This window comes from Stomoxys calcitrans, chromosome 2, assembly GCF_963082655.1.
Source record: "Stomoxys calcitrans chromosome 2, idStoCalc2.1, whole genome shotgun sequence".
NCBI lineage: Eukaryota > Metazoa > Arthropoda > Insecta > Diptera > Muscidae > Stomoxys > Stomoxys calcitrans.
Window position 1 is genome coordinate 152,199,070 of NC_081553.1, and position 26,055 is coordinate 152,225,124.

The following is a 26,055-nucleotide window of genomic DNA, read 5'->3' on the forward strand; positions in this document are numbered from 1 at the left end:
ACCTCAATGTTCCAGCTGGTGTGGTGCTCACAGCTATACCGTACCGGGAGCACCTCAATTGGTGTTAATTGGTTGACTTATGTAAAAATGAGGATCTGCTAAAGGTTCATTTAAGTTACTGAGGAAGTTGATGTTGAGGTTCTTAGGCGGCATGTTAAGTGGCAAAGTCTTCAAACCTGGGGTTAGAACGTCTTATTTGAAGCTAGGGCCCACGACAGCGCAGCGTGAAAATACAAGCTTGTGTTGGCGTTTCAGCAACTGTGGGACACAAACCTGAAACATGAACTAGATTTCGCCTGGTTGAAAGTCTAAGTCTATCCTTTAGTTTACCAAAGATGAAAGTCGATTAGGATCCTGTTTCTATGATCGCTCTAGCTTCGTATCTCAAGGGCTCGCACAAGGGCTGTAAAAAGCAAGGTCTCTCGCGACTGACATCACGAAGGTCGATTATCATCACGTAGAGCTAAGTTGGTGATACTCGATGAGTCTTGGTACGACGTGGACTGTATAGTACTCTCTAGTGTAGTAGATAGTACAGTAGGTTTTATAGTAGATTGTGCACTACTGTCTTTGTGAAGAAGCGTCTGATACTTCCGACTACAATGTCTACATGTGTATTTACATTTACACTCCTTAACGCCATGGTTATTTAGGAGGCAATTAAAACAAGAATGTGTAGTTTTCACAGCGTGAATTCGATCTGCTTCGATTCGATGCTTTTCTCTAATTCCTCAGAAAATGTGATTGTTTACAAAGTGGACAGATCATTTGCAACGTATTTTGAATATTTGCGTTAGTTTGAGGTCGTGACTGAGATTCATATTGTTTAGGGTTATGACTTTGTTTTAGTTTGGAAAGTGCATACGTGGCGATCTTTTGGATGACCCTTTGTACTAGGTATCATATGAGAAACTTTTAAGGTCGAAGCATGAATGTTCCCAAAAGATTCTAAAGTCTTGAACTTCTGAGTTAAAAATCGTCGAATTCCTTCAAGGTATGTTAGCGCTATCTGTAAGTCCATTTGCAAATTCTTCTAAATAATTTTTAGGCATTTTTGGAGAGCATAGATAAGTATATGATCCCACGATTTCGTATCGATTTTAAAGATTTTCAGACTTTGGATACAACTATTTACAGGTCTTTCAAAAGTCTTAAGAGTTGACGGTGATCTTGTGATTACTGATGGTAAGTCGAGCAAGCTATTAGACATTCCCACGCGAGGTCATTAGTCAAAGGTATAAAAGAAATGAACTCTCGTGCTTCATCTGATTCAAATGTTATAAGCGTTCAATGTTGCTAATATCAGAAATCTCAATGTACAAGGAGGTAAACAAGTCACGAAAAGTCGGCCATTTCTTATATTCACCATAAAAAATATCTGTATCACATGCTGAAAGTTTTATTGTACGCGATGCTGGTTTTTCAACTGGTGTCACATTATTCATAGACTGATTTGATTTTACTACAGGTGTGTGTGGTGCAGGAGTCAATGCTTCGATTTCAGCCTTTTTGTACTAAGAGAATTCTTATAAGCTGTAAGCGTCTTTTTATATAACTCACGTAACCTTTTATAGTCGGTATAGATTTACTAGGATACTTACTACCGTCCCTTTGTGTGTATACTTGCGTGAGGTCTCTTTTGAGGCAAGGGATTTTCACTTTAACAAGAATGTCTCAAAAAAAAGTTGGATTTATTATGGAAATAAACGTTTGCAAAAAAAGTTTTTTTTTTTTCACAGAGTATTTACTAAGAAAATGTCTTTAACAAATGTTTCACAAATGAATTCGAATTTTATTTTTCAAGTATTTCGTTTTCGATTATCGAAAGATCTGTTTTGTATGCCACTGTGCTTAAATGTATTTGCGTTTTGTTATATGTCAAAGATAGCTAACTCACAAAAGTCAATTTTTTCCAAAGATTTAAAAATTTTAGAAAATAAGTGTAATATAAAGAGCTTGTTAATGTCATAAACTTTTACAAAGTTATTCTTGTTTTCAAAATTCACTTTTTCCAAATTTTAACATAGGTCACTTTGACATTTATTCACATTTTAACGTTCACAGGGTTATGGCTTATGGTTGCAATTTTGATGTTCTTTTTTTTTTGCAATTTTTTTCCAAATAGTTTCTAAACAATTTAAAGTCGGTAATCCGCTAGGCGAAGTATCCGGCTCAAAGGCCCAAGTGTTGTGGGGTTTGCTAGGCGTTTTGTGTAAAAGATTATGTTTAGTTTTTAAGTTGTAACGCTATGTTTCTTTTCTGCTTTTAATTTCCAATAGAAAGGTTTTTTGGTCTGGCTTTAGGTTTTGATTTTCATGTGTTTTATTAAACTAATTTACAATGTGTTCTTTTAATTTGTTTTTGTATGTTTATTTGATGAATTCACTTTTTTCTATACTTAGTTTTGTTTGTGTTGTTTTTGGTGACCTACGACCAGTGACGTTGTTAGCTCTCGTACGGCTGAAGAATTGAAAGTTGACTGGCTGCTTTTGTAATTCCTTCGATTGTTTGAATCTTCTTATAGAAGAAGTCAAAGACATAACAATAACAATGAGCTGAGATGCGTGTGCATGTTTGTTGTTATGCTCTATCGTCATGAACGAAAGCGGAGATTGAAAATTGCCAATAATGGTGCAATCAAAGCAAACAAAGATACATAGATCCGTTCATATGCATGGAAGTATGTACACCTGTTGCTTGCATACATATGGGTCATTCAATCACTATTTGTACTAGGATTAAACAAGTTTAAATTCATGTACTTATTACTAAAGTAGATTTAGAATAAAAATGACAAAATGTTGGTTCGTAATTGAGGTCTGGTTTGCCGGGGGAGGACAATATCTTCAGGTGTAGGACAATTTCTTCAGTAGATTTAGAATAAAAATGACAAAATGTTGGTTCAATACGCTTGAGTATAGAACTGGGGCCAATAACTCGCCTTGTCATATCGAGCAACATAGGCACTCTGTATTTAGGCAGTAGCCGGTGCCATCCGGCCACTCACTGAGACTCTCCGCTCGATACCGCTGATTGTCCGCGACGGCAGTTGCAGCTACTTCGAATGGATCATTTCACTATCCGCAACCTGTGGACGCGCCCGGTAGCTCGCAGCTAAGCTGCTCGTGATTACAATGAAAACCACACAGATCAGGGCTCAAAGTTTCAGCCTGTGTGGTGCTCATAGTTATCCTGTGCCGGTGGTATGCATACGTACCGGACTTGACTGCTATCCACATGCACTCCATGGGGGGTGACAAGCGCCAGGCGGAGGCGAAATGGGCCTATACTTCCGTGGTGTATCACGAAGGTTAATCCTCCAACCGTATTCCTTAAGCGACCCTTTCGTAGCACTGTATCCGTGACAACTGTGCAAGCTGCAGGTGTTTGTCAGCTTTGTTGTTTTTGTAGCAGTGTGTTGTACATTGAGGCGGCAGCCCCTGCCGATGAAGGACTCCATCGGGTCAATCCGGTACGTACAACCGGCTGCTATATGATTGCTTTGTCTTCTGGATCTTCGCAACCAATATGTTCTTCCGGATCATAAAATCTACAATCTCGTTGATCTTGCCTCTTAGGCCAGTGCAATTGAATTACAAAATAGTGTATCTATTCCTTCCCGGCCCTGCCTGGCAATAATGGGGCTGGGATGCTGCTGTTGCGTTTATTGCCGCACGGGAGAGGTCGGGGGGTCATAGTCTGACGCTGAAGGCGACGACGACGACCATTGTGACCCACTGCTATCTATATTCGCACACCACCTAGCAACATATTCAGTGTGACTATACTTCCATAGTAACGCAAGGCCCCGGCGGCAAAGGCATCTTAGCTGTCATCCACAAAAATGTGTAATTTGATTTGTTTAGTTTTCCCAGGATGGAAATAATAACGTGGCAAACGAAATTCAGAAATATGCATTAACTGAGTACGTCTTAGTTCCCACAATAGGTTTATATCATGTTGTTGTTGTAGCAGTTTGTTGTGTTCTATCTTTCGTCTGCTTGATTCTGTTGTGTATCAAGATCCAGGAACTCTGCGATCTTGCACGTCGGCATCAATTCTTGCTCTGTAGGAGTTAAGGCAGCTGCATCTGCCGGATCGTAATTGAGCCAGAACGTTGAACCTCACGCTCTATATCTACCTTAAAGCTACTGGGCGGTGGATATCTATCCACAAGTCGATAATTTAGAAAGTCTCTGCGAAAACAGCCCAAAAGATATTGCTTAAGACTCTATTACACGGCATGTAATTGTCTTATGACATGTCAAATTTAGCACATGTCGTGTGATACAAACGAAATTGAGTAGTTTTTTAAATTATGTTAGAAAAAGTACGTCTTATGCATAGTGTGATTATTTATAGGCCTGATGGCTTCGCATTGCATGAAATGAAATAAATAAATATATGAAAATCACTCTTCAAAATAGGACTTGTAATTTTTTTCGATTAGAGCGTGCTGTATTTCTTCTGACAAAAACATAAAGAAATCAGTTGTTTTTGTTGGCAGCCGTATGAAAGCAACCCCAAATTCAAGGCGAATTTGAAAAGGTGGTCTCACGCAAGGTTAGACGGTATTAAGATGCCAGATTTTTGTTTGCATTCTCTTTGTTGTTATCTCCTTTCTTGCATATTCTCTTCTCACGTACGCACACGTATACACCCACGCATAAAATTTCTTTGTGTGTGTTGTAAAACGTCGATCAGCTTGATGACAAGATGGGGATTGCACAATATGATTTATTGTTTCGCCATGCCCCAAATTGTTTTCACAAATTTAGGGTTTAATCAGCTTTTTCACAACTTTAACAATTATAACGCATAAAAAAACAGCATACGCTCAAATTTGTAGGTAATGTCATACCAAAATAACTTACAGGTGTGATAGCAAAAATTATGAATCGTATGTAAATTGACATTGATGTGAATACAAAAAGTGATGTCATAAGAAATCTACATGCTGTGTAATGGCGCCTTTAGACAGCAAGTAGTGGTCTTCGCACTGGTAGGATCTTTGCCTCCTGATGGAAGTGGTCCACATGTGAACTGAGGAGACAGCCCGTCGCAGTTCGGAGGGCGGCATTCTGACAGATCTGAATATTATTCCACTGCGTGTCACAGAGCTGACGAAATCACACACTGCCGCTGCATAACTTACCACAGACCGGCCAATTGCTTTGTACGTGGTCAACAAGGTTCCTTTGTCTTTGTCTGGGACATACATCTTGCACGTCCGCATCAATCCTTGCTCTGTAGGCGTTGAGGCGGCTGCATCTGCTAAACTACTATGGTTGCCGGTCAATTTCTTCAGTTGTAATGGGAGGCGGTCGTTCCCCGAGGACTACATTTAACCAGTAGCCTGTTACCGCATCTAAATTCTATTCCGTCCTTTATGTTGTATATTGAGTCCTTCGTAACATTGTTTAATATCTCTGTGATGTATTTGGATAATCCGTATGTAGGGAAGTTCATGGAGGACCATATCGGCCTAAGTGGGGTGCCTGTTTCATGGATTTTCGGTAGTCCATATATCCTTGGAGCGTTAACAGTTTTATTCAATAACTTTTTCTTATCGTCCTGTTTATGATGTTTTGATAAAAAAGGGTGTCCACAATTTTGTTGTTTCTGATTTGAATTCCTGATGTTGGGTCTCTTTTTATTTATCTATACGTGCAGATGTCGCAAATTGCTGTGACATGTGGGAGAATGTGTAAGACCTATCAAATATTACGGCAAGTATTTTGGGACACTTGATGGTCGGAATCATTTCTCCTTCGCCCATCACAGTCAGCTTGGCATTCACCTCACGCGTATTTGTAGTGAACAATGTGGCTGAAGATTTAGTTGCAGATATATTCAGATGTCTTGCAAGTTTGTTGAGGTAGACGTTCGACATATCGCAGATGTCAACAATGGGTGGGGACCCGATGCCATGATCATACAATCATCCGCATATGATACAATCTCTATGCCGTCTGGAGGGGGTGGAATGGAGGATAGGTAGAAGTTAAACAGTGCCGATGATATCAACCCATCTTGGGGAACACCCTGTTTTACTCTACGGTGCTTCGACTTCTTATCCCTAAATTCCACAAATGACTGGCGACCACACAGATAATTCGCGACCAAGCGTTTCATGCCTGGCTGGAGGGACGTGTTGGCGATGTTCTCCAGTAGTTTGGCATGGCTGACCGTGTCGAATGCCTTCGATAGGTCCAGTGCCACGAGGACCGTCCTATCACATGGCCTGGGCTGATTGAAGCCACGGCAAATGTGTGCGGTGATGGCAGGCAAAGCAGTTGTGCTATGTAGTCTTTGAAATCCATGTTGATGCTCGACGAATGGAAATTCTCCTACGATGCTCGGGAGCGGTAATGCCTCAAGCGTCTTTGCTACTGGTGTAATAGTAACAGTAGACCACAGCTTGCCTGAAACGGTGTCTAAGTTACATTGCTCCAAATGTTCCAGCCACAAATTCCGCCTATGTTCGTTGCCTACCCGGTTTATTTCCAGATTAAGCTCGCTGATTCTAGGGTTAGTGAGGCTCGTACAACGACACCCATCACGCTCGTGTGGGAGTACCACTGCTTGCGCCGGGAAATTGGGCCGCACTTGGGGTATTCGACCGGCTGGTATAAAGCGAGCGACTGCTGCGTTAATGATGTCTCGGAATTTCCTCTCGGCCACTAGCACATCAGAGGGGGATGGCAGTTCACTGAAGCGGCGATTGGTATACTCTTTGAAGCCAGCCCAATTGGCCTTCTTCTGATTGAGAAACGTCCGGCGCTCAGAGGTTATGAAGGTCGGGTGGTTGGTCGATGGTGATAATATGGGGAGGTGGTCTGACCCCAAAGAGATGACGGCTTGCCAGGTTACGTCACTCAGAGATCAGGGGATGCAATGAAAATGTTTGGCGAGCTGCTACACCTCCTCGTAATCCTAGGGGGCATCCTCATTCACCGTGCAAAACGTGGAGCCTTCAATCTGCTCTGCCAAAGCTATACCACGCTGGTCGTTACCTAGGGGAGAATGCCATGAAATGTGATGCGTATATATATGGCTAGATAGTAACCCACTTATGTCCGGGTTGTAAGCTTGGCCATTAATTGGGATACAGCTACCAACCGAAACGGCACCGCTCCCAGTCAAAAGGCCGTAGTCACGTGGAGGGCATACCATGCCCAAGAGAACTAAGGCGAACAAAAGTAATATAGGTCCAAGAACCTTTGCTAATGTTTCTAAGGACAGTTTGGTTGTTGTTGTTGTAGTAGCAGTGTGTGGTACACTGAGGCGGCAGCCCTTGCCGATGAAGGAATTCATCGGGTCAATCCGGTACGTACAACCGGCTGCCATGGGATTGAGGACAGTTTGGTGATGGTAGTTGGCGACAAGGAAGAAGAACAGGGCTACATACCTAGGAACAATTAGAGTGAGATAGTCGATGGACTGCCATCTGTATACTAAGTTGTCATTACGGAATTGTCAGGGCCTCCTCCAGTTTGTGACGATACAGGCTGGTATCGGGGCCGATACAAACTAATTGCCTTCGGCGATCAACGCTCAATTAAAGTGTATTGTTGCGCCATAAAAAAGATTGGCGAGATCTGACCAGGCGCAGTACTGGATTTAGTCGAAAACGAAGATACTCCTTTTCGACCAATGGCACACGCTTGGATACCAAGGAGATCATGAGTCCTTACATGAGAGACTAAGGGACTGTATTATTATAATTATCTCAATCTTTCAACCACTGACTCGAAGATTGGTAAATTGCATGGGGCTGATGGTGACCGGAGATATGCAGTATTCGCACTAAACTCCGGTTGTCCCGCAGACCTTAACAAGTCTAAAGTAATTGTATCCTACAGCTGAATTACAAGCTGTATCCGATAGAATGGCTCCTTGGCTGTCTGCTTGTATCAGCATGTCGTATATACCTGTGGGATGGAGGGACACAAAGGTAAATTTCATTTCAAACGCAGGAAAACCATACCACACCAAGGTGAAAGATGCATATAGTAAGAGCAAGTCCACTAAAACAACCCTTCACGAACTAGTCGCCTACAATGAGGGTTCTCTCGCAGACTTGGGATCGGTAGATCTAAAAAGATGGGTCAGCAGTGGAACATCTCAAAGTTGTGTACTGTCTCCTCTATATGGAATATAGCCATCTACAATGTATTATTGTATGCTGATGATGTGGCTATTGCTGTTAGGGGAAAGTTTTCCAGCACTCTTAAAGACATATTTCAGGAAGCTCTACGTGCAACAGGGAAGTGGCCTACTGAAATTGGTATAAATCCGTGCAAGACAGAAGTAGTTCTTTACAGCTCCTTGGGAGGAGAAAATGTTTCATTCACTGATAGCTCAAAATACCTGGATATTTTGCTGCACAGGAAATTAAACTCCAAATAAAATATTTTGGAAAGGGCAAGAAAGGCTACTCTTGCCTTATACGCCTGCAAGAGAGGCATTGACGAAAATTATGACCACCACACCCATTGCCTCTGGGTATCGTGGCTAGACAATTTGCTACGACCATGCTGTGAGGCTAAGAGAGTTTTGTCTTTGGTCATGTGGCGGCTACGGACACTGTATTATCCTTTATTAAATGTCCGATGTTCCAGGCAGTGTGGATTTCACATTGCCTGGACCGCTTTTTGATAAAAATTAATGTACTACTATTCCTGCATAGACTTCTATACGGACGACCAGGTGGCCTTGGGTGAATGATTATATCGAGAAGGATATCCCACCATTGCAGTGTTTATCAAGCAGAGATTGGAATGGCTAAGATATAATGTCATTACGACGATTGACATAAATATCTTCTCAGACAGGACTGCAGCCATTAAATATTTCTGAATTGAAAAACCGCCCTCGACTGTCGCAAATCTCCCAACGAGATGACTGAACAGTTCAAAATTCACCTGTTTTAGGTGCCTTGTCACAAAGATATCCCAGGAACACATTCTAGGGAACCTGGAATCTGTGGGTATGCCTCTAGCGACATGTCTTCAGTATCAGGCTCGAAGGGCAACGTATGGCTGATGGTGACAAAGTGTCGGTTGTGAACACTCCTAAATTATGCGGACCTAGACTTGAAGAGGTCTACCGCTTTGCCGTCGCTGGCTAGAACATACTGCTGACACAATGGCAGCCATGAGAGGTTGTTGTCTGACTTCTGCAGAAGCTGTGAGGACGTCATTTTGACTCTTTGTGTTTGTCCGGCTCTGCCAGTCAGATAGAATCCCACTTTAGGTTTTCATTTATTTGAGAACTTATCTGATTTAGCGGATGTCAACAATCGCAAGTTGTTGGGGTTTTTAAAGCGATATGAATCTCCTGTTCCTGTAGCATCACAATGGCCGACGTCTAAAAGAATCTGATGGCACATAACTAATAGTGGATATACATGGATTGTAAGTGACTTATAAATGGCACTTGAATTTCGAGAGTGGGGATTAACAAGCAACTCGTGAATCTTATCTTGTGAATTAGATTGTTAGTTCTTTTTAATTTTTGGTAATTTATAACACAGCGTGTTAAATTTTAGAGCACACCCTTAATAGAAAACTACCTACAGTAAAATGCCATTCCTGTTTTATTGGAAAACATAAAGGCCGAGGATTTAAATAAACAAAAGTGATGGCAAAACAATGAAAATAAATTAATACATATTTAAATTAGGTTATGTTTGGTTGAAAAGAGGGTGTGGATGTTAATCTGCCCCATGCCACTATAGATGTTAATCTGCCCCATGCCACTATACACGTAAGTCAGTAATCGGCTTGTTGTGCGCTCTAAAAACTAACTTCGACAAAGAAAAGTTAGGAATTCTACTTACAAAATCTTTAATTGATTTCCATACCACTCCCCTAAGTTGGTTCATGTCTATACATATACATATTTAGGCACGAAATTAAATGGAGCCGCCAATAAAATGGACTAATTTGATATAGTAGTAACAATAAAAATCAATAAAACAAAACCTTCAAGTATTGGTTATGTACCGTCCTTTTTTCTATCACTATATGAGACATAATTATTGAACAATGTATAGCGAACGTGAGATCAGAAACAACGGAGGATATGTTGAGGCGGAATATGGGAATTACAGAATTAATGGTGAAGGAATCCTTGAAAACCATTTAATCCATCCGGACCTAATTGAATATTTTCGGCGTTACTATAGAAGGTAGCAGACTATCTGTCGCCCCACCTGGTCAATATTTTCACAGAGCGCCTGGGAATTGCATATACTCCGAAAGCCTGGCAGGAGGCAATGTTGGCATTTATACCCAAGCCCGGCAAGGCAAGTTATGTGACACCAAACGCCAACAGACCTATAAGCCCTACGTCCTTTCTATTCGAAACCGTGCAACGTATTGTGGTCACCACGATAAATAATAGGGTATCCAGAACTGGCCAAATAAAATAACATGCCAAATGTGAAAGGAAGGTCGAGGTAAATGTTAACCAGAGAAGACTGAAATTTGTCTGTTCATGAGGAAGACGAAGGTGGGCGAATTTGACCATATTTCTTCAATAGAACAATTTCGATATCTGACAAGGTGAAATACTTAGGTGTGATCTCGAAAAGGAAACTGAATTGGAAGTGTCACATTCAGGAGCGTACCGGTTAGGCTCACAGATATTGAGCATTATGTAGACGAGCCGTAGGCTCGAAATGGGGCCTGAAGCGAGATAAGAGCAATACTTACCTACGCCTCAGTAGTTTAGTAGACTTCGATAGAGAAAAAGTGCAACTTAAGGATAATACAACAGGTTCAGAGAAGATGTTTTCTTGGCAAAGGCGGAGCGATGAGGACCACGCCCACTAGGCCACTGGAGACTATTATAGATATCCGACCCATTGACATACATATTAAATGCGAGGCAGCCACTGCGACTATGAGATCTTAAGGCGATGGGAGAATGGATTGAGGATGGGAGCAGCTTATACCATCGCGGTATAATCGAGGCGACAATAGGTGGAAACCTGGAAGGAATCGAAGAGGTTTCCGATCGGATACCTAAGACGACACTTAAGGTCCAGTGCGAGACACTGCTGCCAGCGGCACAGTCTTGGATTGACGGAACCCTGGTATTGTCATCTGAAAGATCATGTTACACGGATGGATCAAAGTTAGAGGACAGAACGGAACTGTAGGTGTACGTTAAGAACCCTGGGACTGAGATCTGTTTTAGACTGCCTGGTCAAGCGGGTTAAGACAACATTCATGCCGATGTGGTAAATAGCTACAGCCTCGTTGGAGAACGAAAGCATTGCATTGCACCTGAAAAAATTGACCTCCCCCGGCAAACCAGAGGGGGAGGGCGGCATAGAGCGCATATGATGCGATCTCTATGATGCCGTCTGGAGGGCGTGGAATGGAGGAAAGGTAGAGGTTAAACAGTGCCGGAGATGTCACATCATCTTGGGGAACGCCCTGTTTCACTCTACGGTGTTTCGACTTCTTATCCCTAAATTCCACAAATGACTGGCGACCACACAGATAATTCGCGACCCCAGCGTTTCAGGCCTGCCTGGAGGGACATGTTGGCGATGTCCTCAAATAGTTTGGCAAGGTCCACTATGCCTTGGCATGTGATAGGTCTAATGTCACGAGGACCGTCCTATCACATGGCCTGGGCTAATTGAAGCCACGGCAAATGTGTGCGGTGATGCCACGCAAAGCTGTTATTGTGCTATGCAGTCTTCGAAATCCAGGTTGATGCTCGGCGAATGGAAATTCTCCTACGATGCTCGGGAGGACTAATGCCTTAAGCGTCTTTGCTACTGATGAGTAAAGGAAGATCGATCTGTACGATTCCCCCAAACTCGGGTCCTTTCCAGGCTTTAGCAGCGGAATCACTCTGCCCATTTTCCAGACATCGGGAACTATAAGAGTGTTCAAAGACAGGTTGAGGTAGTAAGGTACTCAACTCCAGGTAAATCCAGATTCTTCAACATCAATGTAGAGATTCCGTCGGGGCCCAACGCCTTGGATGATTTGGCGCCACGAATGACATTCGTAACTTCGCCCACGGTAAATTATCCATCGGCTCGGAGACCACGAATACGGCGAGTGGCTCTCCTTTTTGACCTGTATCTGACAACCTGGCTCATCTCTTCGGATCAGTCACGGTTACTTTGCCAAATGTGACTGAGGTCCTGTCATCCCGTCTACCGGGGTTGGAGAGTGACGTAACAGTACACCACAGTTTGCTTACAGCGGTGCCTAAGTTACATTGTTCCAAGTGTTCCAGCCACAAATTCCGCTTATGTTCGTTGACTACCCTATTTATTTCCAGATTTAGCTCACTGATTCTGGGGTTAGCGGGGTCCATATCACGAATCCCATCACGCTCGTGTGCGAGCACCAAATTGGGCCGCACTTGGGGTATTCGACCGGCTGGTATAAAGCGAGCGACTGCTGCGTTAATGATGTCTTGGAATTTCCTCTCAGCCACTAGCACATCAGAGGGGGGTAGCAATTCGCTGATGCGGCGATTGGTATACTCTCTGAAGCCAGCCCAATCGGCCTTCTTCCGATTGATATACGTCCGGCGCTCAGAGGTTATGAAGTCGGGTGGTCGGTCGATGGTGAGAATTATGGGGAGGTAGTCTGACCCCAAAGAGATGACGGCTTGCCAGGATACGTCAGGAGATCAGGGGATGGAATGGAAATGTCTGATGCCTAGGATTGCTGCCTCCTCGCACGTTGTATCCGTGACAACTGTGCAAGCTGCAGGTGTTGTTCAGCTTGTCTCTTGGATAGCTGCGACCAATATATTTTTCCGACTCATGAACACAATCTCATCGACCTTGCCACGGAGACCGTTGCAGTTTAGTTGCAAAAATGATACATTTCCCGGCACTGGCCTGGCAATATTGGGGCTGGGATGCTGCTGTTGCGTATATTGCCGTACGGGAGAGGTCGGGGGGTGGGGTCATATAGTCCGAAGACGAGGACGCAGAAGGCGGCGACGACGACACTTGTGATTCACTGCTGGCAATGTTCGCACAGCACCTTGCAACATATCCAGTATGACTATACTCCCATAGTGAAGTGAGGCTGGCCTCACTTCAGCAAGATCGGAAATGTACCCACTCCATGCAAAGGTTACACCTCACCGACACTGACAGATGATGGAGGCGGTTCTGGCAATCCGAACAGAACAAGGATCCGGGGTTCTTTTTAATCCCGGCACGGACCAAAAGCGTGCGGAGAAGGCACTCCGGGATGTGCTTCTCCCATGACGAAAAAAATACAAACACGTAAACTGTGGCGGCAGCCCTTGGTGATGAGAGTGCCATCGGGTCAATACGGTGCGTACAACCGTCTGCCATGGGATTGATTAATGGGGTGGGCGACGAATGCGCATGTAACCCTGTGGAACTGCGAAACGGTCGGTAGGACGGAGAAAATCCTATGGGGAGATCCAGGTCGTGAGAAGACGAGGCTATTGCTGAAAGGAATTAAGAGGAGGTCAGTATAACGGGACACATAGTATATCATAAAGGGACACATTGGACTACGAGCTCACTTATGCAAAATTGGTGCGGCAAGTGTAGGGCCTGTGAGGAAGATGATGGGACATTGAAGCACTTCCTCTGTCATTGCCTCGCGGGTAAGAGACACCAGCCCTTATGTGGGCACACAATACCAAACATGAACCAACTTAGGGGCGTGGTATGGAAAACAATTAAGGATTTTGTAAGTAGCGCAGAATTCCTTAGATTTTCTTTTTCGACGTTACTTTTTCAATATTTAGAGTACACAACAAGTCAATTACTTGCTTGGGTGTACGTCCATAGTGGCATGGGGCGTATTAATATCCGCAACCTCTTTCCAACATAACCTAACCCAACTAGCGAACGTACATAAAGACATACTTTGTTTTATATATTTTCCTTCTATTTATTAGGGCGCTGGTCATAATGATGTCGAACTTCACCCCCAATACTTTGAAAGACTAAAAAAGTTCTTATCCGTTGAATTAGTAAAATGACAATTAAATTATTGTCCAGATGAAGCGGGTAGAACAACGATAACATCAAAAATGCCAAATTGTGAAACATTTACATCTCCTGAAAAATATGTACAGCATTTCTCCTCTACACCACATTCGAAAATGGATGAAGGTAGTCCTAGCAAAGCAGTTATGCATCCGGAAACTAATGGTAAGTATATAAAATTTAAATAACATTTCAAATTAAATTCTTTACAATAAGTTTTTCATGCTATTAAATTACTTTTTTCACATAAGAATTCAATATATTTACGGTGTAAGTCCACATTAAGTTTTTATTTTTTAATCATATTAAAATTAAAAATTATAGTAAATAAGATTATGGTAATGAAGGTGTTGGCAAGAAAAAACAAAGGCTTCTTAAACCAAAGGTTTCACAGTTTATTTTATTTGCAGTAAAGAATTTACAAATTAAGTACAAGTTGAGGATACTTAGATGTTGATAGTTTGGCCGTATATGATGCAAGGGGGGTAATACGAACCCCCACGCAGATTAATACGCATGTGGATAAGCTTTTATGGTGTTAGAAATTAGTAGAAAACGTGTTACAATTGGAAGAAATCATGATTTGGGTGGGCAAGATGATTTATTTTTGATGATATGATGACTATTAGCGTTGAGGGTAATAACGATTATCTGGACGTAGGTCCTTTATTCGGGTGCGGTTGACGGAATGGATACGTCAACCGTCAACATTTTCCCCCTGAAAAACTAATGTTCTTAGATGTAGCTTTCAGCAAAGGGGCGACCTTTTTTTAAAGTTAGGCAGAGAAAGTGTTTTTTGCTTTGTAATAGCATCCATGCCATGCGATTGGCAGCTGGTTGTACGCACCGGATTGACCCGATGGAATCCTTATCGGCAAGGGCTGCCGCCTCAGTGTACATGTTAGTCTTTTTCGTCATGGGAGAGGCACATCCCGGAGTGCCTTCTCCACACGCTTCTGGTCCGTGCCGGAATTGGAAAGAACTCCGGGCCCTGGTTCTGCTCGGATTGCCAGAACCGCCTCCATCACCGGTCGGTGTCGGTAAGGTGTAACCGGTACATGGAGTGGGTACATTTCCGATCTTGCTCTAGCCTCACTTTACTACGGGAGTATAGTCTTACTGGCTATGTCGCAAGGTGTTGTGCGAACATAGCCAGCAGTGGGTCACAAGCGTCGTCGTCGTCGCCTTCTGCGTCCTCGTCGTCGGACTATGTGACCCCCCGACCTCCCCCGTATGGCAATTTACGCAACGGCAGCATCCTAGCCCAAATATTGCCAGGCCAGTGCCGGGAAGTGTATCGTTTTCGCATTTAAACTGCAACGGACTTCGTGGCAAGATCGATGAGATTGTGGATTTCATGAGTCGGAAGAGCATATTGGTCGCAGCTATCCAGGAGACAAAGCTGACCAACACCTGCAGCTTGCACAGTTGTCACGGATACAATGTGCTACATAAGGATCGCTCAAGGAATGGAGGTGGGGGATTGGCCTTCGTAATACTCTATTCCGTGCAATATAGACCTATCTCGCGCATGGCGCTAGTGACCCCTACATGGAATGCATGGGGATAGCAGTCAGGTCCGGAACTGCCGAGATAGAGCTATACAACGTGTACATACCGCCGGTTGGTAGCTGTGTCGCGATTAATGGCCAGGCTTACAACTCGGATATAAGTGGGTTGCTATCTGGCCATAATCGTCTAGTTCTAGGGGACTTTAATGCGCATCACACGTCATGGCATTCTACCCTAGCTAACGACCAGCGTGTCGTAGCTTTGGCAGAACAGATTGAAAGCTTAATGTTTTGCACGTAATCCCACTAGGATTGCGAGGAGGTGCAGCAGCTCGCCAGACATCTCCTGAGTGACGTATCCTGGCAAGCCGTTATCTCTTTAGGGTCAGACCACCTCCCCATAATTCTCACCATCGACCGACCACCCGACTTCATAACCTCTGAGCGCTGGACGTTTATCAATCATTAGAAAGCCGATTGGGCTGGCTTCGCCGCTTCAGTGAACTGCCACCTCCCTCTGATGTGCTAATGGCCGAGAGGAAATTCCGAGACATCATTAACGCACCAGCCGGTTGAATACCCCAAGTGCGGCCCAATTATCCGGCGCAAGCAGTGGTACTCGCATGATGGGATTCGTGCTATGGACCCCGCTAACCCCAGAATCAGCGAGCTAAATCTGGAAATAAACAGGGTAATTAACAAACAAAAGCGGAATTTGTGGCTGGAACACTTGGAGCAATGTAACTTAGGCACCGGTGTAAGCAAACTGTGGTCTACTGTTAAGTCACTCTCGAACCCCGGTAGACGGGATGACAGGACCTCAGTTACTTTTGGCGAAATAACCGTGACTGATCCGAAGAGATGAGGCAGGTTGTTCAACCGTCAATTTATAGTGCATCCTGAGAGAGACAGGGCAAGGAGGAGAGCCATTCGCCGTATTCGTGGTCTCCGAGCCGATGAACAGCCATCACAAATTACCGTGGGCGAAGTTACGAATGTGATCCGTGGCGCCAAATCATCTAAGGCGTTGGGCCCCGACGGAATCTCTACATTGATGTTGAAGAATCTGAATTCACTTGGAGTTGAGTACCTTACAACTGTCCTCAACCTGTTTTTGAACACTTGTAGTTCCCGATGTCTGGAAAATGGGCAGAGTGATCCCGCTCCTAAAGCCTGGAAAAAACCCGAGTTTGGGGGAGTCGTATAGACCGATCTCCCTTCTCTTACCAGTGGCAAAGACGCTTGAGGCATTACTCCTCCCGAGCCGTGAATTTCCATTCGCCTAGCATCAACATGGATTTCGAAGACTGCATAGCACAACAACAGCTATGCATGGCATCACCGCACACATTTGCGTGGTTTCAATCAGCCCAGGCCATGTGATAGGACGGTCCTCGTGGCACTGGACCTATCGAAGGCATTCGACACGGTCAGCCATGCCAAATTATTTGAGGACATCGCCAACACGTCCCTCCAGCCGGGCCTGAAACGATGGGTCGCGAATTATCTGTGTGGTCGCCAGTCATTTGTGGAATTTAGGGATAAGAAGTCGAAGCACCGTAGAGTGAAACAGGGACTTCCCCAAGGTGGTGTGATATCTCCGGCACTGTTTAACCTCTATCTATCCTCCATTCCACCCCCTCCAGACGGCATAGAGATCGTATCATATGCGGACGATTGTACGAAATCTGAAGATATCCGCCACCAAATCTTCAGCCACATTGTTCACTACAAATACGCGTGAGGTGAATAATGACCTGACTGTGATGGTCGATGGAGAAATGATTCCGACCATCAAGTGTCCAAAACTTGGCGTCACATTTGACAGCCCTTACACATTCTCCTCACATGCCACAGCAATCTGCGATAAAATCAAATGTAGAAACAAGATCCTTAAGTCACTTGCTGGCAGCACTTGGGGTGCAGACAAAGAAACCTTGTTGACCACGTACAAAGCAATTGGCCGGTTTGTGGTAAGTTATGCACGGGACCAGGTGTAAATTATATCTTCAACGACTTTAAATTCTTTGGAACAGTCTGAGAACTTAATGTTGAAATAGATACTGGTATGTGGATATTCATCATGGGTATAATTTAGTTTGGAATAAGTAGTTGCAAAAAAATCATTTTCACTATTGGCAACAGTGGAACCAAATTTAAGAGATTTCGGAACTCCGTTTGAACGCCGTTTGGAATTAACAAAATAGAATAACTTGGGGTTAGATCGTAATGGATCTTTCATGCGATTTATATAGATTATAATAGTACTAAGCTGATGTATTTTCTAAATTATAAACAAAGCGTGCACATAAATATCTGCAAAAATCATTCGAAGCTCACGGATGAATTTAAAAGGAACAGTTTCAAAAATGAAGTCAAGTAAAACTGAATAAAAATTTTGTAAAATACAAGTCAAATCACTAGCTATGAGAATATTATTCCAATCGATAGAACAAAGCATTGAGCTAAGTTTACTATTGTCTGTTTTCGAAAAATTTAATTCTTTCCTATTCGCGATAGCATATTTTCTACTATTTGGAGTAAAGATTATTCTTGGTAATCTCAAACAGAGTGTTGGATGAAAGCGGTTCTCTGGAATTATCAGAGGATCAGAAGAATTTACATGAAACTCATCGATATGATTGACAAAAATAAAATCCAATAGATTATTAAAATTATTAGGAACATTGTTTATCTGATGTAGACTGTCAAAAAATAAAGAATATATAAATATATTGCCGGAACCATTTACAACACTGCAAAATTTGGACTCTGGAGAAAGATTACCAGGAGAATCATTTACATAAAGATCTGTTCTTCAAAATACACACTTCGGCTGGATTTTCTCAGACCCAAACAGATCCGAGGCAATTTAATGTTTATAGTCTTAAAGCATCTCCAAAAACCCGTTCACTATCAGAGCCATTACTTTGTACGAAAAATGGAATTAGCAAATTCTGCCGCAGCACAATTTTGTCAAGAATAATTTTCCTGGAATCAATTTTAAGACATATATTTTCAACCCGTTTACTAAACGAAATAATATTAATTAATTTTTTTTGAAAAATTCACATGTTTTGCGCTACATTTATTTGGTCTTGAAATAATTCATACAATAGTTGGATATCTTCATTTAGTAGATATATAAGAAATTTAGTAATTTTCTTTCTTGCTGCGCTACAAATGAAAATACTCTTAAGAGCATAGTTTTAACCTGGATTTAGTTTGGAACCACCCAAACTCTTCGGTAGGATTTGTTAAAAAGGGTATGTCTTCTAGTTTGAAACTATGTTGTTAAGAGCATTTTCATTTGATATATATAAGATAAGTTTTCATTTGATATTTCATATATATTAAGTTGAGTAATTTTCTTTCTCGCTGCGATACAAATTGAAATACTGTTAAGAGCATAGTTTCAACCTAGAAGACTTACCTTTCTAAGGTCAGCAGCCGGACAATATCCGATTGTATGAATTATTTCCAGACCAAAAAATTTTAGTGCAAATCATGTAAATGAACGGGCGGCACACGCAAACAGTGTGACTGCCCACATACATACATTGAAAACTTACTCTTATGGCAATCGACGATTACCTAGAGCAGCAGTTGAGCAAGTGTGTTTGTTCGTAATAGTTGGATGTCTTCATTTGGTAGAAATAGATGAAGTAGAGTTATTTTCTTTCTTGCTGCGCAACAAATAAAAATACTGTTAAGAACATAGTTTCTACCTAGAAGACTTACCCTTTTTGACAATTCCTACCCACGAGTTTAGGTGGTTTCAAACGAAATTGCGATCTAGAAAACCAGTTGTTGTTGTTGTTGTAGCAGTTTATTGTGTTCTATCTTTCGTCTACTTGATTCTGTTGTGTGTCAAGACCCAGGAACTCTGCGACTAAGATAGGGTGCGTCCACAGCGATCTGGGTCTGAGTCGAGTGGGTCTGGCCGGGCAGTTAAACAGGTGACGTATATCGTGCGGTTCCTGGTTACAATCGGGACATACATCTTGCACGTCGGCATCAATCCTAGCTCTGTAGGAATTGAGGCGGCTGCATCTGCCGGAACGTAATTGAGCCAGAACTACTTTAGTTTGCCGGGGGAGGTCGATTTCTTCAGGTGCAATGGGTGGCGGTCGTTCTCCAAGGACTACATTCACCCAGTAGCCAATTACCGCGTCTGCCACCGTGTCTACATGAATGTTGTTTAGACCCGCTTGATATGCCGCTTAATCTGGAGGTTCTCTCTTGTAGCTATGAACCTCACGCTCTAGATCATGAAGATCTACCTTAAGGCTTCTGGTCGGTGGATATCTATCCACAAGATGATGATTTGGATGGTCTCTGCGATAACAGCCCAAAAGGTATTGCTTAGACAGCTTGTAGTTACGTCTTCGCACTGGTAGGATCTTTGTCTCCTGATGGAGGCGGTCCACATGAGAACTGAGGAGACAGCCCGTTGCAGTTCGGAGGGCGGTATTCTGACAAATCTGAATATTATTCCGCTGCGTGTCACAAAGTTGACGAGACCAGACTGGCGCTGCATAACTTACCACAAACCGGCCAATTGCTTTGTACGTGGTCAACAAGGTTTCTTTGTCTGCACCCCAAGTGCTGCCAGCAAGTGACTTGAGGACCTTGTTTCTACATTTGATTTTATCGCAGATTGCTGTGGCATGTGAGGAGAATGTGTAAGGGCTGTCAAATGTGACGCCAAGTTTTGGACACTTGATGGTCGGAATCATTTCTCCATCGACCATCACAGTCAGGTCATTATTCACCTCACGCGTATTTGTAGTGAACAATGTGGCTGAAGATTTGGTGGCGGATATCTTCAGATTTCGTACAATCGTCCGCATATGATACGATCTCTATGCCGTCTGGAGGGGGTGGAATGGAGGATAGATAGAGGTTAAACAGTGCCGGAGATATCACACCACCTTGGGGAACTCCCTGTTTCACTCTACGGTGCTTCGACTTCTTATCCCTAAATTCCAAAAATGACTGGCGACCACACAGATAATTCGCGACCCATCGTTTCAGACCCGGCTGGAGGGACGTGCTGGCGATGTCCTCAAATAATTTGGCATGGCTGACCGTGTCGAATGCCTCCGATAGGTCCAGTGCCACGAGGACCGTCCTATCACATGGCCTGGGCTGATTGAAACCACGGCAAATGTGTGCGGTGATGCCATGCATAGCTGTTGTTGTGCTATGCAGTCTTCGAAATCCATGTTGATGCTAGGCGAATGGAAATTCACGGCTCGGGAGGAGTAATGCCTCAAGCGTCTTTGCCACTGGTGAGAGAAGGGAGATCAGTCTATACAACTCCCCCAAACTCGGGTTTTTTCCAGGCTTCAGGAGCGGGATCACTCTGCCCATTTTCCAGACATCGGGAACTACAAGTGTTCAAAAACAGGTTGAGGACAGTTGTAAGGTACTCAACTCCAAGTGAATTCAGATTCTTCAACATCAATGTAGAGATTCCGTCGGGGCCCAACGCCTTAGATGATTTGGCGCCACGGATCACATTCGTAACTTCGCCCACGGTAATTTGTGATGGCTGTTCATCGGCTCGGAGACCACGAATACGGCGAATGGCTCTCCTCCTTGCCCTGTCTCTCTCGGGATGCACTATAAATTGACGGTTGAACAACCTGCCTCATCTCTTCGGATCAGTCACGGTTATTTCGCCCAAAGTAACTGAGGTCCTGTCATCCCGTCTACCGGGGTTCGAGAGTGACTTAACAGTAGACCACAGTTTGCTTACACCGGTGCCTAAGTTACATTGCTCCAAGTGTTCCAGCCACAAATTCCGCTTTTGTTTGTTAATTACCCTGTTTATTTCCAGATTTAGCTCGCTGATTCTGGGGTTAGCGGGGTCCATAGCACGAATCCCATCACGCTCATCTGCGAGTACCACTGCTTGCGCCGGATAATTGGGCCGCACTTGGGGTATTCGACCGGCTGGTGCGTTAATGATGTCTCGGAATTTCCTCTCGGCCACTAGCACATCAGAGGGGGGTGGCAGTTCACTGAAGCGGCGAAGCCAGCCCAATCGGCTTTCTAATGATTGATAAACGTCCGGCGCTCAGAGGTTATGAAGTCGGGTGGTCTATAGTTAATGGAGGTTTAGAGATAATTTTGCAAACCGATACTCTTACACTGACTTCAGTTAAGCTATTGACAAAGTTAATCATAAACTGTTTATAATAAAACTCCGCTCAATATGTTTTTGCAATTCGTTATTATTGTGAATTAAATCTTACCTTGACAATCGTACCCAAATTGTCGTAATTTTAATTAATGAAGTTAAAATGCAAAATAATTTTTTCTTCCCGCACAACGAAATTCCATGTAAACTACTATATAGGAGATCAAGAACTTCAAACTGTAAACTCTATTCAGGATCTTGGTATTTCGTTGGAACAATGGCTAGATTTCAGAAGGCATATGTGCAAAGTACTCAACAAAGCCTATATTGCTCTTGGTTTTATGGAGCGATGGTGTAAGGAATTCAGTAATATTGCAATCACTAAAAATTTTTATACTTCTTTGGTCCGTAGTTTACTTGAATATGGTTCTGTAATTTGGTACCCAATATATTCTGTGTATTGCGAGAGGATTGAATCAGTCCTAAAACAATTTCTCTTTTTTATCTCCGTGAAAGAGGCTGGAAGCATACTAACTTACCATCTTGTGAATCAAAATTTAATAATGTTAAATTAGATGCATCTATTCTAATGCCCGATTTAAACAGTGGCATTACCAACGACTCCTTCCATGTCGAAAGAAAAAATCCAATTTTACTGTTCTGTTGAAAATTATAGTCAAAGGAAGACACAATAGCTCAGCACAATATTTAGGGATATTGCTAGGAATTCCGTCGGGACCAGGTGTAAATTATATCTTCAACGACTTTAAATTCTTTGGAACAGTCTGAGAACTTAATGTTGAAGTAGATACTGGTATGTGGATATTCATCATGGGTATAATTTAGTTTGGAATAAGTAGTTGCAAAAAAATCATTTTCACTATTGGCAACAGTGGAACCAAATTTAAGAGATTTCGGAACTCCGTTTGAACGCCGTTTGGAATTAACAAAATAGAATAACTTGGGGTTAGATCGTAATGGATCTTTCATTCGATTTATATAGATTATAATAGTATTAAGCTGATGTATTTTCTAAATTATAAACAATGCGTGCACATGAATATCTGCAAAAATCATTCGAAGCTCACGGATGAATTTAAAAGGAACAGTTTCAAAAATGAAGTCAAGTAAAACTGAATAAAATTTTTGTATAACACAAGTCAAATCACTTGCTATGAGAATATTATTCCAATCGATAGAACAAAGCATTGAGCTAAGTTTACTATTGTCTGTTTTCGAAAAATTTAATTCTTTCCTATTCGCGATAGCATATTTTCTACTATTTGGAGTAAAGATTATTCTTGGTAATCTCAAACAGAGTGTTGGATGAAAGCGGTCCTCTGGAATTATCAGAGGATCAGAAGAATTTACATGAAACTCATCGATATGATTGACAAAAATAAAATCCAATAGATTATTAAAATTATTAGGAACATTGTTTATCTGATGTAGACTGTCAAAAAATAAAGAATATATAAATATATTGCCGGAACCATTTACAACACTGCAAAATTTGAACTCTGGAGAAAGATTACCAGGAGAATCATTTATACATAAAGATCTGTTCTTCAAAATACACACTTCGGCTGGATTTTCTCAGACCCAAACAGATCCGAGGCAATTTAATGTTTATAGTCTTAAAGCATCTCCAAAAACCCGTTCACTATCAGAGCCATTACTTTGTACGAAAAATGGAATTAGCAAATTCTGCCGCAGCACAATTTTGTCAAGAATAATTTTCCTGGAATCAATTTTAAGACATATATTTTCAACCCGTTTACTAAAATAATATTAATTAAATTTTTTTGAAAAATTCACATGTTTTGCGCTACATTTATTTGGTCTTGAAATAATTCATACAATAGTTGGATATCTTCATTTAGTAGATATATAAGAAATTTAGTAATTTTCTTTCTTGCTGCGCTACAAATGAAAATACTCTTAAGAGCATAGTTTTAACCTGGATTTAGTTTGGAACCACCCAAACTCTTCGGTAGGATTTGTTAAAAAGGGTATGTCTTCTAGTTTGAAACTATGTTGTTAAGAGCATTTTCATTTGATATATATAAGATAAGTTTTCATTTGATATTTCATATATATTAAGTTGAGTAATTTTCTTTCTCGCTGCGATACAAATTGAAATACTGTTAAGAGCATAGTTTCAACCTAGAAGACTTACCTTTCTAAGGTCAGCAGCCGGACAATATCCGATTGTATGAATTATTTCCAGACCAAAAAATTTTAGTGCAAATCATGTAAATGAACGGGCGGCACACGCAAACAGTGTGACTGCCCACATACATACATTGAAAACTTACTCTTATGGCAATCGACGATTACCTAGAGCAGCAGTTGAGCAAGTGTGTTTGTTCGTAATAGTTGGATGTCTTCATTTGGTAGAAATAGATGAAGTAGAGTTATTTTCTTTCTTGCTGCGCAACAAATAAAAATACTGTTAAGAACATAGTTTCTACCTAGAAGACTTACCCTTTTTGACAATTCCTACCCACGAGTTTAGGTGGTTTCAAACGAAATCGCGATCTAGAAAACCAGTTGTTGTTGTTGTTGTTGTAGCAGTTTATTGTGTTCTATCTTTCGTCTACTTGATTCTGTTGTGTGTCAAGACCCAGGAACTCTGCGACTAAGATAGGGTGCGTCCACAGCGATCTGGGTCTGAGTCGAGTGGGTCTGGCCGGGCAGTTAAACAGGTGACGTATATCGTGCGGTTCCTGGTTACAATCGGGACATACATCTTGCACGTCGGCATCAATCCTAGCTCTGTAGGAATTGAGGCGGCTGCATCTGCCGGAACGTAATTGAGCCAGAACTACTTTAGTTTGCCGGGGGAGGTCGATTTCTTCAGGTGCAATGGGTGGCGGTCGTTCTCCAAGGACTACATTCACCCAGTAGCCAATTACCGCGTCTGCCACCGTGTCTACATGAATGTTGTTTAGACCCGCTTGATATGCCGCTTAATCTGGAGGTTCTCTCTTGTAGCTATGAACCTCACGCTCTAGATCATGAAGATCTACCTTAAGGCTTCTGGTCGGTGGATATCTATCCACAAGATGATGATTTGGATGGTCTCTGCGATAACAGCCCAAAAGGTATTGCTTAGACAGCTTGTAGTTACGTCTTCGCACTGGTAGGATCTTTGTCTCCTGATGGAGGCGGTCCACATGAGAACTGAGGAGACAGCCCGTTGCAGTTCGGAGGGCGGTATTCTGACAAATCTGAATATTATTCCGCTGCGTGTCACAAAGTTGACGAGACCAGACTGGCGCTGCATAACTTACCACAAACCGGCCAATTGCTTTGTACGTGGTCAACAAGGTTTCTTTGTCTGCACCCCAAGTGCTGCCAGCAAGTGACTTGAGGACCTTGTTTCTACATTTGATTTTATCGCAGATTGCTGTGGCATGTGAGGAGAATGTGTAAGGGCTGTCAAATGTGACGCCAAGTTTTGGACACTTGATGGTCGGAATCATTTCTCCATCGACCATCACAGTCAGGTCATTATTCACCTCACGCGTATTTGTAGTGAACAATGTGGCTGAAGATTTGGTGGCGGATATCTTCAGATTTCGTACAATCGTCCGCATATGATACGATCTCTATGCCGTCTGGAGGGGGTGGAATGGAGGATAGATAGAGGTTAAACAGTGCCGGAGATATCACACCACCTTGGGGAACTCCCTGTTTCACTCTACGGTGCTTCGACTTCTTATCCCTAAATTCCAAAAATGACTGGCGACCACACAGATAATTCGCGACCCATCGTTTCAGACCCGGCTGGAGGGACGTGCTGGCGATGTCCTCAAATAATTTGGCATGGCTGACCGTGTCGAATGCCTCCGATAGGTCCAGTGCCACGAGGACCGTCCTATCACATGGCCTGGGCTGATTGAAACCACGGCAAATGTGTGCGGTGATGCCATGCATAGCTGTTGTGCTATGCAGTCTTCGAAATCCATGTTGATGCTAGGCGAATGGAAATTCACGGCTCGGGAGGAGTAATGCCTCAAGCGTCTTTGCCACTGGTGAGAGAAGGGAGATCGGTCTATACAACTCCCCCAAACTCGGGTTTTTTCCAGGCTTCAGGAGCGGGATCACTCTGCCCATTTTCCAGACATCGGGAACTACAAGTGTTCAAAAACAGGTTGAGGACAGTGGTAAGGTACTCAACTCCAAGTGAATTCAGATTCTTCAACATCAATGTAGAGATTCCGTCGGGGCCCAACGCCTTAGATGATTTGGCGCCACGGATCACATTCGTAACTTCGCCCACGGTAATTTGTGATGGCTGTTCATCGGCTCGGAGACCACGAATACGGCGAATGGCTCTCCTCCTTGCCCTGTCTCTCTCGGGATGC

At 42.8% G+C, this 26,055-nt stretch overlaps 1 protein-coding gene across 2 annotated transcripts in view; it reads left to right on the top strand.

Annotated features, from left to right (window-relative positions):
- LOC106093609 (alpha/beta hydrolase domain-containing protein 17B) overlaps nucleotides 1-26,055 on the top strand; it is an 84,317-nt gene that overhangs the window by 18,206 nt on the left and 40,056 nt on the right. For both annotated transcript variants that reach the window (XM_059361984.1, XM_059361985.1), the window contains exon 5: nucleotides 13,933-14,188. In XM_059361984.1, coding sequence (XP_059217967.1) covers nucleotides 13,933-14,016 — 84 coding nt within the window. In that variant the 3' untranslated portion in view covers nucleotides 14,017-14,188. The remainder of the gene's footprint in view (nucleotides 1-13,932; nucleotides 14,189-26,055) is intronic.